The 12964-nt window shown below is 38.4% G+C and overlaps 1 protein-coding gene across 1 annotated transcript in view; it reads right to left on the reverse strand.

Moving 5' to 3' along the window:
• Positions 1 to 12964, reverse strand: part of loxl1 (lysyl oxidase-like 1) — a 31254-nt gene that overhangs the window by 14075 nt on the left and 4215 nt on the right. The window contains exons 2-3 of the mRNA XM_012850899.3: positions 8285 to 8393; positions 6087 to 6224 (exon numbers count right to left, since the gene is read on the reverse strand). Of these exons, the coding sequence (XP_012706353.2) occupies positions 6087 to 6224; positions 8285 to 8393 (247 nt within the window). The remainder of the gene's footprint in view (positions 1 to 6086; positions 6225 to 8284; positions 8394 to 12964) is intronic.

Raw genomic sequence — 12964 nt, forward strand, 5'->3', positions numbered from 1 at the left:
AGCTACAGCTGCCCTAGTTGGAACATCTCAATCTCGTGCACTAGCTCAGGTTCCTTCCCCACCTGAGAGGTGACATTCCATGTCCCAAGAGCCAGTTTTATGCAGCCAAGGATCGGATCGCCAAGGTCTCCGCCCTCGACTGCCACCCCTTGTACAATGCACTCGACCCCTTTGGCCCCAGGTGGTGAGCCCATGGGAAGGGGGACCCATGTTTCCTCTACGGGCTGTGCCCGGCCGGGCTCCATGGGCAAAAGCCCGGTCACCAGGTGCTCGCCAACGTGCTCCACCTCCAGGCCTGACTCCAGAGTGGGGCCCCGGTGCGTCTGGGCGAGGGAACATGACGTCCATTAATCGTACTCATCATAAGGCGGTTTTGGACTGCTCTTTGTCTGGTCCGTCACCTAGGACCTGTCTGCCTTGGGTGACCCTACCAGGGGCATAAAGCCCCTGACAGCATAGCTCTTAAGGTCATTGGGACACTCAAACCCCTCCACCACGATAAGTTGGCAGCCCAGGGAGAGGTCAACTTGAGAAATTTTGCGAAAAAGAATAATCAAAGATCTAAATCTCTAAATGCTCTGCCATAAATAGTTGATGTATTCTCAGAATACTTACATATTTGATGAAAGAGAAAGATACTTGTGCAGATTATTGACCTATGCAAGTCACACTGTTCATGTTTTTATGTGTAAATCTTTTACAAACCTTCTATCACTTTCCCTACCACTTTACAATATTGCACGACTGTGCTGATGAATTACGTAAATCCCAATAAATTGCTCTGTAGTTTGTGGTTGTAACATGATAAAACGTGAAAACAATAAAATGTATGAATACTTTTGCAAGAGCTTGTACAAAATGGAAGGCACATAGGATATAGTAATTCAAAAACTTTTCTGAGTGTATGTGAAAGCCTTAAAGGCTGGAATACAATTGTCGTTTGTGTTCTGGAAATTTCAATTCATTTCAAAGGTAGTCTTGAAATGATTATCTTTAACATATGTGGGGAGAGAGAGATAGAGATAGAGAGAGAGAGAGAGAGAGAGAGAGAGAGAGAGAGAGAGAGAGAGAGAGAGAGAGAGAGAGAGAGAGAGCAGGAGGTGCTAGACGATAAGATGCTTGGACGGGTCCCCAGCTTCACTGGAATCCTGGATCCCCTTACTGGCTGTGTAACCCACTGAGAATGTAGTGTTGGCAGGGAACACAGGGTCTCAAAGAACGGCTTGTAAATGTATTTTACAAAGAATTCCAGTATGTATTAATGGTTGCAAGGTATCTTCCACTTGTGTTACACCAAACACAAGAGGATGTTTTAAAGTTTATTTCTGATCATTTGAAACACTGGCAAAAACATAACATGTTCCTTATTTCACCATGCCCTGACATTTGCTATCAGAAATGTGAATGCAAGACTTACACCCAAACACCAGCACAAACAAGACTGTGTTAATGAAAGCGCAAATTAGATACAACATACACTTCAGGAGATATATTTGCAACTTCACAAAAATGACACTAATAAAAATTGCCCATGATTTCCACTGTTACTTAAATGAGCCATAGGCACAATACAAAAAAAAAATTGTTGATTAAAAAAAAAGTACAGTTCCAGCATTTCACAACCCTCAACATTTAGGAGTTTGCTGCTTCATTCCCAAGTTTTTCTACTATAGTGCGAAAGATTGGGGTGAATGCAGTGAAACGCAACACTGTCAAATACACAGCTTATTTGACAAAAATGTAGGGCAACAAAGTTTATTGTAAGAATCTGGGCTGGAGCTTTTCTCTCCCTAAAACAGATTTTTTTTTTGTAACCAAACGCTCTGTCCCAGAAACCCACATCCGCACCACCATACTTTAACAGCCTTTTGATCTGGTGTGATAGATTGACAGGAAGAAATGCATTGATTTATGTTTTGATCACACAGCCATTGGAATAATTGCCTTGGCTCGCTGCCTCCTGGGAACCACTGTGTACATGTAGACTGCTGTCAGACAGCAACAACATTGCCAGCCTCCTATCGGCCAGTCAACATTCCACTAAGATGAGAACAGTAAAAGAGAGCCTGTACGCTGCATCAGAGACTGATTCTTTTGGATGAAAGTCTCTCTATAAAGTATATAATGTCAGGAAAAAGGTGTCTCTGTAGCAAAATGGTAAAATACATGTTAGGTTGAGAGTATGGAGTCGCAGTGAGATTTACAAATGGAACGTCTAATCATAGCGCCATTGTATTTACTGTCCAGTTTTAGATTTTGAGACTTAAGAAATCAGATCAGGTTTTCATGTAAAATTCAGCCTGTTAGAGGGAGAGGTATATCAAATATTAAAAGCTCCAATAACCTGATTGCAGCTGCAAGAGTGCACACTATTAAAGTAATACTGAAACACCTTCTGATTTAACTTGAGCCTTCAGTCATCTTGAGTTCACACATGCCATCAGTTGCAGTGAATCTGATTAACCTGATTTAAAGTTCACCTCTTCTAGTAGGAATTCCTGAAAGGTGCTCAAAGGGTGCACTTTAGCTAAAACCATAGTTTGCAAAGAGTTCACAAAGATCAAAATAATCTCATGGTAAAGAGATAACAGTAAGGAAAGGGATACTAAAACACAGCATGTATAACATTGTACTGTTGAACACTGAAGGCAGTCATCATTACTGGATAATATATGGGACAATGGGGACAGAAACTGGACCTTTTTTTTGAAACAAGGAATTTGAGTTTGGATTCTAACAGACAAACAATCAGAACAGCAAATGACAATCTATAACAATTGTTTTTTTTTTAATACAGGGAATGATAAACGTTTTAAGGGACATTTGAGGACTCTGCACATGTCACAGTGCTTGTATTGTGAATAAAGCCTGGTGCATGTAAACGTACATCATAATCTGATTAATTAATTGTGTCCATATAAACAATGTATTTGGGTTATTTTTTTTATTCAAATACATTTGAATACCATCAAGGAATTTTGTGGATGTAAGCATAGCTACTACTGAGTCTGTTTCATTTAGGATTATCACGAGTTCATATTTCATGAAGTTCCCCTTTATTTTTAAGAAATTTTATTGTACATGCAGGAAAATAACACCTGCAGGGCTTTTTAAAATTTGCTTACATTTGTGAATGTGGGGTGTGTTAAAGCAGCTCTGAGTAATTTTTGAGTGGTGCGCCGCCTACAGGACCTTTTGTAAATAGCAGTCATAAACACTGACTGCCCTCCGCACTCCCTGCACTCCACAGCTATAGCGCACGGTCACTCTCAAAGCAGCTGGAAGACAATATCACAATGATTCACGTTTTGTTTTCCTTTCCACTTCGGACAAAGACTCTCTTTGCTTTTTTTTTCTGGCTCCGCCATGTCATAAACCTCATGAATCCAAAAGTGTTCTATGATTACCTCTGAGTTGTGCAGCGAGGAGCATGTGGCTGTTGATGCCAAAGGCCTGCCATAAAGCTGTTTGTGCTACCGCAAAAATGTGAACAGCGAGACAGTGTGATTTCCCAGCCAGAGACAGTAGGGGGAGATGACAGACCCTCAATCGTCTCATGAACACTTACACCGGGTACACATTAAATGTGGTACAGTTACCGTTCCAGTGCCTTAAAGGGATCCACGATTAGTTGAACATGATGAGCTAAATATGTTATCATTTTCCTATGAACATAAAAATTGCTGTTTGTGATATGTAAAAACTCATATTTACTTAAAAAAATTGTATGTCCTTTGTTATATTTTTCACACATGGAGGTCGCTTTCCTCATGAATAAAAGAAAAGCGCTATGGGAAAAAGCTGTTAAAAGAAGACAAATTCCAATGGGCTCACATTTGTGCTTTGAACACCTCTCTCCAGAAGACTTTGAGTCATTTTTACCAACAAAATTGATGACAACAGATGGCTGTTACTCTTGCAAGCTAAAACCAGCTGTCATGCTGACTATTTTTATCCATATAGCGCCTAAACCCCTCCTTTTTGTGAGTGACAGACATTAGGAGAATATCAGAGACAGGTAACACTGGACACCCTTTTAAATAAAGAAAGTACTGCCCCTGCTGTCGGTAGAACAGACCCTAAACAGGTGACGAACCAAAGACCACAATGAGTAGATCCTAAGCAAGTGTTATTGGACCTGACACCAGACACAGAGAACTACTTGCCGGAATCACACAGTCTTACGAACGGTACGTGTCATTCATCGTTTTACTATTACTATCACTACTTTGTCATTAATTTCAATGCATGCCAGTTCAAACTGAAAAGGTTAAACATCACTCATTGCTGTTTCGGCTGGACGGAGCTAGCAGTAAAGGACCTAGCATACATCATTTAACCAGAATGCATTGCAGCGTAAACATGGCCACGTCCGTGTGACAATATTGTATTTAAATTTAGAAAAACTAAATAGCTTACAGTATTTTTACTATATTTTACTATATTGTTCTTACATCTAACCCTATAATATATATTTATCAAATCAGTGTGGATTCAGGCAATGTAAACTGTGGTGGTGTTTGACCACCACCACAGTTTAACAAAAAATGAAAGTCCGCTTGCCTCCGACTTAACCCTCTGTTTGCCAGTAGGCCAATATGACTCCATAATGGTGGAAGAGACTTGTTGCACAAGCTAATGGATAATTGGTTGCTTCTTGCACACACATTTTCTGTTTCATTACAAACAATACAGTCTGCTGTGTATGTTTCTGCATTTGATTTCAATTATTTTAGGACCATGTAAATGAGAGTTTAGAACCATACATATGAAAGATGTACACAAACCCTGAAGCCTTGAAAGATGCGCTTTCGTTTTACCATGCATTAAACCAAAATGTTATTCGCAAACATGTATTGAACTGCATGTTACTTTGGTGTGCCGCATATTGATAGCCTTGTGTAAATTCAGAATAATTAAGAAATTTGATTTCATACTGCTAATTTTTTCCATTAAGTTTAGATAATGAATAGTTAATTTTAAGGCAGACATTTGCTGCAGAAAAAACACAAAATGAAGATAAAGAATATAAAAGAAAGAAAAATAATTATAAACTAGTATGAAATTGTGCCTATTGTCCTTTCATTGTTTTACTGATAAAGGGTTTTTTTGGTCAGCAGACAATGGATGGAAATTTGTGCAATAGATAGTCAACATTTTTACCTCTGGAATAAATGATGAACATGAACATGAACAACATGAACATCTTGTTAAATATAGTTTATCAGGTGCACCCTTTTGGAATTGGGCTATATTAAGACACAGTCTGTGTGAGGAGAGAGAACAGGAGTGATATAAAAACATATAAATAACTTTGCAAAGGCCTGTTTGGAAATGCTAAAAGATGACATGATTGATAACCTAACTGGCTAATGTGGTTAGGCCTTGTATAGAACTAGTTCATACTGTGAGTGTGATTTTTAGTTTAGAATGTGTGCACTATAAATATCAGTTGATTTAGTTTTCACTTGAGCTGCAAACTCGTTCTTGAAAATAATTAACTTGACCAATGCTATCTGTCGTACACTGCAGTTAATTTCAGTTTGAATACAAAGAAAGGAGCTAAAACAGTAAAAGGAAAGCTTGTGGCTATTCTTATCAGTCCATCTCCAGGGGGGATACCTGCCATCTTGTAACAACCAGATCATATAAACCTTCTATAGTTTTTATTCTATAGTTCATCAGGATTGCTTCACAGATTATTAACAGTAGTGTTCCATGTGAGACTTATTGAAAACCAGAAAACTATCTGCTGGAAAAGACATTGGCAGATCAAGCAAACGTAAAGACCAAGGTAGTGTATAATTCAATAAACTGAACTGCTTTGATCAAAAAAGGAAAACCAAAAAAGTCCAAATCCAACCTTTGATGTGGATACAATTAACCATCAACCGCTATGAAGTTTTGCAATTAAACATTTCAGACATTTCAGGCAATGTAATGCTTTGCAATACATACATAAGTAAAAATAATATCATGTTAACAAAAATGTTATAAGCTGGTGAAGAGTTCTATACTGTTGCATACATATACAGTGGCTGACAAAATAAAGGATGTTACAGCTCTGATGAGGTTTAAGGACTTACTGATGACAGCTGTGCCATTCCCAGGTATGACGAGGCCTGTTGGGCATGAAGTCGGCTGTGCCTTTATTCTTCACCCTCTGTGGAAATCGAAGCAGGACCCTTACATCATAGTCAGTGGTCTCAGGGCTGTAGGCAGAGCTAAAGGATGTACACATGCATGGAAAAAAGAAATCCGATAAGGGAACATGTCCAGCTTCCTGCTGGAAGAATGTCTGCTTTTCTTTTTCTAATAAACAAATTCGAAGCATAGCAGGCCGAACTGGAAAACAATGAGGCAGAAGTATCCCTATTAAACTACTTATTTTACAGATCATATCTCTCCAAAAACAACATGAAGACAAAAACAGAATATACATATTCTGTGGTGTGAATCACTTTTTTTGTGAGAAAAAGGAGGCATATCCTAGAGTTCACAACCACTGAAGATATAAGCCATTTATTGTGCGACTGTTGTTGACACTGGAGTGGATGGCAAATTACAACAGCCCATCTGTGGGCGATTGCAGCAGACTCAGAGAAGATATAAAGAGCTTTGAGGGATGGGTGTGCCTCTAAAAGGAAAACAGATAACTGAACAGCCTTAGGGACAATACACTTCAGCAGTATTCCTGCTGCAGGAGCAGTCAAAGGACCCAGGCCTGGGTCTGACAATCTCCAGGTGTTTGTTTTGGACTAAGTTCTTCAAGTTCCTTGGTCGTTTCTTTTTAGTTTATTATCCTTTGGTGTTTGTTTTTAACCTGTGGATTTAATTAGTGGATTATGTTGGTTAATTCTGTGTCATTCTGTTGGATTTCTTCCTGTGTTTCCATCCTTTATTCTCTGTCTATTGTTCTCCCTCTATCCCAGCTCCCTGCCTTCATTGCTCTCAGCTGTCACCCATTATCCATCTGATTACTTCACCTGTCTTCTGACTCATCTCTCCACTCTACCCCTGTGTATATATACTCCCTCGTTCCCTCTTCCCACTGCTGAGTCATCTGCTTTCATTTTGGATCGTTCTTCTAGCCTTCCTGTTACGCTGTGCCTTTAACTTCCTGGATTACAGCTGTAAATTCTCTTGTTTTAAAAAGCGATCGATCGTCACCACGCTGTGTCTATGTCTGGGTACTTACACCACCCCCAACATGACAAAGGGGATGGTTTCCACCAACACAGAGACATTAAACTAAGGGTAGCCTTCACCCCTAAAAGAGAAGGACTTAGTTTACTAATCTTGTGCTCTTAGTTCATTTGTCTCAGTAGCTCTTTTAACTGAATATGCTTGAAGACTACTTTTGTTTATATGTAGTTAACTCAGCTTTTAGGGAGTGTATAAATAATTGTATGCTTAATTAAAATTCCAAGAGAGGATAGACACCAGCTCCAGAAGTATGAAAAAATAAAACCTGGTGTGGACTGAAGAGTCCACGTTTAGAGTTCTGGGATCCAACCGGAGAACAAGGTGGGATGTGGTACTAATTTTAAGATGTTAGAACAGTGCTTAATTTGTTCAGTCAGACCTGGTAATGGCAGCATACTGGTTTGGATGTGCTTTGTAGTTGGCAAAATGGGACATTTTTTTCACACAGTGAGAAGAAGCTTAAAGAAGTTAGGGTATCACATGATCTTGCCACCCTATGCTATACAAATTTCATCCAACAACAGGATACGATACCAGGCAAACTTCCGAACTTTGTATGCAATGTTCAAAGAACTAGAAGTCAACAGAAATTCACACTGTAATGGAGTGGCCAGGAAAGTCACCAGAGCAACATGCTATGAAGCTGTCATGGTTAGACTGCACGGCACAGGGAAAAAAGCTCCATTAGGCCTATCTTTTAGAGGAAATCCTCCAGGAAGTATGGAGTAAGAGCTCACCAGATTACCTTTAACAATGGCTCATTAAAAGGTCTGTTGGGCTGTAATGCTCTGGTTTTTTGATTACAGCAAAGTGTAAAGAATGCAATGAATGTTTATTTTAGATTTTAATATATAACACTAACAGTGTCTGCCAGTCTTGCTCATTGTACACATACTCACAATAATTCCATGGGTTTAAATTAAAAACTGGCACATTTCCAAGTGAGCAAAAAATGTTTCAATCTGTGTTTTAAGTACCGAGATCATGATGTAACCAAATTTCTTTGGGGAGGAAAAAAAGCAAGTTATAGCATCCCTGTTTAGCGTTTCCAATGAAACTCCTTCTGACTTTGCATTACCTTGACAGGCATTTTTCCTCCGCAGCACAGCGGAGAGAGTACATGTGCGCTCTCTGGATATATGTTGAAGCCTGGACATAGTTCGGATCAGGAACCAGGTCAGGCAAACCTGAAATAATGAAAAAGAAAATTGCTCGACTTACATTTTCACACATTCAACACTGCAACAGATTATTCCCATTTCTGCTCAAGCTTCTGTATAAAGCAGAAAGAGTAAATTACGGTAGGCCTAAAATAGTTGAAGTTATTTAACCTGCCAAATTTACTCCGTGGGCTGTTATTATCATTCCAAGTATATCAAAAGTGATGTTAAGGTCAGTACTGTCAGTGTGCTTTTAGCATGTTGGTCGTCATCTTTTGTGATCTGTGAAATATGCTGGTGCTGACTGAGGGTGTGAAGGGCAAAAAATGAAGTAACAGGACCCACAGTTCAGGTCTGGGTCACATCAGGGAGAATCAGAGCCTTATTATTCTGCCATTCCGAATTTTATCATCACTTTTTAATAGGACACTTTTTTGGTTCAAGCCATTAAGTATAGGTTGCTGATTAAGAGAGACCTTGAAGGCTTCATTCAGGTCTGTGTTTGCATAATTACTCAAAAATGAAAAGGAAAAAGGCTGATAATGAACTCATACAAGTTTCACTTGCATTGTGTAGTTTCTGATTAGGGAGAAAATTGCTTAATCTCTACCTTGTTAAAAATATCACAGTTTACCTTGATGTACAGAAAAAAAGGCATTGCTGTTATTCAAAACAAATATTACACATTATTTTAAACAACAAGATACCTGCTGCTGTTAAAATAAGATGAAGTCATATTTAATAAATTAGAATGATGTAATATTCCAATTTTAAAGGTTGTATTTTAATTAGCTATAAGATGAAAATAATCAGAGCAGAATTAAAGGCTCCAAAACATCAGTCTGTTTCTAAATAATCTTTGTTTCACTAAGTGCATTAGTTTCTGAAATAAAGGAACTTTTCAATAATATTCTAATTAATTGAATGGGTTTGAAGGTTTTTGATGTTCATATATTTTATGTATACCCTATTTGCATTTATTTTCATTTGGATTTGTTGACTAAAGATAAACATGACTATGTGTGTGTGTGTGTGTGTGTGTGTGTGTGTGTGTGTGTGTGTGTGTGTGTGTGTGTGTGTGTGTGTGTGTGTGTGTGTGTGTGTGTGTGTTTACTCTACATATAGTATAATCTAAGTATACCAAGTATATATTAGCTGGTTAGGCTACCTGCTCCAGAAGCCCGGCCACAATTTTGTGTGACCTTAATACCAGGCAGGGGGGCTTTCCTTCAGTTTCCACACCATGGATGTCTGCATTTGTCATGACCAGAAATATTTCAAATCAGACAAATTAGTCTTTGTTTTAACAGGTGGTATAAGGGGAATGCTGGTAGATCTGTGCTCCATAAACCCGGAGAAGAAATCTGATCAAACCAATACTTTCTCTGGCATCTCAATCAAATAGCTTTAAGGAACAGAATTAACTAATACTTTTAATGGTTCAGAAAGCACAACTTTTCTAAACCTTGGTATGTGTTGATACTGGTAACCTGCTCATGCCTAAGTGATAGAGTGGTATGGGTTTTAAAAACCAGGTCTTGTCAGCGAAAATGTCTGCATGCCCTTAACATTGCCTAAAAAGGCCATGCCAACAAGATCTCTGACAGGCCTTATCAGACTTCTGTGTTTGACTTACATAGGCCAGACATGGTTTAATGTGAACTTGCTCAACCTCTCACTGACAATTAGGTCAGTATCTATTTTGTCTGCTTAAGAGAAACAAGGTGAAAAAAAAACAGAAAGCAAACTTCCTGATACATTTGCCTGGTATTTCACACCTAGGTGAATCTTCCTCCCTCAGCTGCAACTTTAAATGCAACCTCTCCCACTGGAGGCTCTGTGTAAACTGCCAATCTGACATGTCTATCTGAGGCTGACATATAGGGCACGGGGAAGCTTCCTGGAGCAGGCCATGTAAACACTGTAAACCAGTGTGAAGCACTGAGGATTCCAAGCATCACTCTCAATCCAACTTTTTTTCTCTTCTCCTTCAGAAGGCTTTGTTCTCTGTCCTCTAATCTTTTGAAATATGAAAGTGTGTCTCTTTCCGGCGTATAAAGTGTATTGAGGAGCAAAAGCTGATCAGCCTTCGACGGCAAGTGACAAAACCACCCATTATACTCCAAGTGGGTCACAGAGAAAAGAAGTCTTGCCAGGGTTTATGGCTGGGATTTCAGTCTCATATGAGAAGACAAAAAAAAAAATAACACGAGTTGTCCGTTTTTGCATCCTTGATTTTTTTCTAAATCCTGTTAGCTGGTAGTCAATAACAAATTTATGCTTTTCTGTTTTGATTTATTTCTCCCTGCTATTTTAAGGTAAGGGACAGTGTTAGTTTAATATGAAAGTATTTGAGTTTGTGATTTTGCCATTTTCAGTTCTTCTGAGCTAGTACTGATGTACAAGGGGATGGTTTGATTTAGAGGGAAAGGTCAGTGTTCATCGACTGACAATTTTGCACCAACTAGCATATGGCAGACACATTCCTAGAGATGGAAAACTTTGACACTTTTTTCTATTTTAAAGAAAATCTGGCCACAAATCTTAATAGACCTTTTTTGAACATTAGTGCATTTTCTAATAAGCAGTCTGACCCTTAATGGACATATTTACTCAAAGTACATTGTCAATAATTTAGAATAGTTTTGAAACGTTAATTTATTTTACTAACTCAATTCACTAAGGAAAACACATTAGATAGATTAACACAGACTTATGATGTTTAAAAGCCAATATTCCTGTTAATGTTTTTTTTCCCACCTCCAGCTAATCAAAATGCAGCGATTAAAATTAGAATATTGCATCAGACCAATAAAAAAGTAAGATTTTTTATGGAGAAAGGGGAGGGGGGGGGGTTAATGAAAAGTATATTTAATACTGACTCAAAGGTTGTTTTTTTCTAAAGGTACATTTCATCTGACAAACAAGCCTCATAGAAATGCACATCCTACTTTATGGAATGACTTTTGTACTTTAAGCTCCTAACACATAATTAATACTGAAATAAATTTAAATATTATATTTAGGCAGTAACATACTACTAAGACAGTGTTTTCTCAGCATGCTGACATTATATAATGCAGTACAACAGGACTTTGTCTTTTTCAGTTTGTTGTAGTGTGCAAGAAAAACTTATTATAAATAACTTTGTAGAAATGTTCTTATGCGCTGGCATGGTTGGTTGAAGAGTGTAATTTAATCATGTAGTAAATTTTTAACCTGGCCAGCCAGCGTGATAATGTCTAACACTCTCTGTTCTGCACACATTATCAATCTGGAACTGCTGCCCCATTGAATCCGTTTGGGGAAAGGAGGGACATTCAGCAGACCTCTCCAGTCTGATTGGGTGAAGCAACGCCTAGTGCCCACCTAGCAAAGGTTTGTTTTGGCCAATGACAATATCAAATTAAAACGTAAGCAGCAGATGAAGAAAAGAAGGTAAGCTAGTCAAGGCACTTCTTGCTGTGCTTAACATATGAAATTGCAGATTCTGACAAAACAGATGTGCATGCATCCTCCTGCGCTGCCATGTTTATTTTCAATTAACACACAAATACCACGAGAATTCATCTTGCAGGCAAGGTTAATCCTTTTTTACTAAGAAGTGGAAATCTCTAAAATAAAAATGATGGGACGTTAATAGAAAGTTTTCTTGAAATCGGAATTTGAAGCTGGAAATGAGAGGTGTTTTAACAATCCCAACTTCAGAATCCAATATGGATGCCTTGCATTTAAAAACTTAGCAAAAGCTGCAGTAAAAAAAGTGAATAAAAAAAACTAACAAAATAAAATAAATAAATACAAAATTTGCACTTTTAGGTTGTGCTTGAGCACTGTCTGAAGACCAAAACAAAACCCAGCCCGTCCTTTCCACTGATCTCTATTACACACTGGATTGCTGATTTGCCTGAAAAACTGAAGTCACCGGCCGCCATCTTGCTACTCCCTACTCTCACAGAATTCCATAGGATTTGGTTGCAACAACAAGCAGTTTTCTGGCCGTGTGAAAACGTTTCACAGGTCATTTTACATTTTATGACAGTTTTACAGTCGATAAGACATACAGGGGTATCCAAACATACCAATATTACGGAGATTCTGTATTTCACAGTTTATGGTAATGCAAGCTTTCCCTGAAGCTGATCTTTAGTTTGTTTCTGTTCATCTTTAAAGGACACCACTTGTTGTGTCCCTTGCTCAGATACGTTAAGTTAAAAATATCATTAGGCTAATTCCTAAACAAAACAACCTTTCAAGCTGTGAAGATGTGGTTCTGTAAAATTACAAACATTAATAACTTTATGTTTAAGTGCTTATCTATCCAGTTATTTATTTTATAACTTTGTGATTCAGGTTTGGTGACAATCTTTTTATTTTGCTGCATCTTTAACATTACTTTCAATTTTCAAACACTATTACAAACTCAGGGTGGACCTGATGATCAACGTTTTTGCTGCACAAAAGCAGCCCATCACCCCTTATTCTTTGTAGAAAAGCTTAGGAGCCTTTAAGCTTGGAGCCACCAGACCACTCTGTGAGGTCTCCCTTTAACACAGTTGTGGGATTGACAGAGAAGGTCCAGAAGATGAACAAGCCCC

This window comes from Fundulus heteroclitus, unplaced genomic scaffold (assembly GCF_011125445.2).
Source record: "Fundulus heteroclitus isolate FHET01 unplaced genomic scaffold, MU-UCD_Fhet_4.1 scaffold_112, whole genome shotgun sequence".
In the NCBI taxonomy this organism is placed as follows: Eukaryota; Metazoa; Chordata; class Actinopteri; order Cyprinodontiformes; family Fundulidae; genus Fundulus; species Fundulus heteroclitus.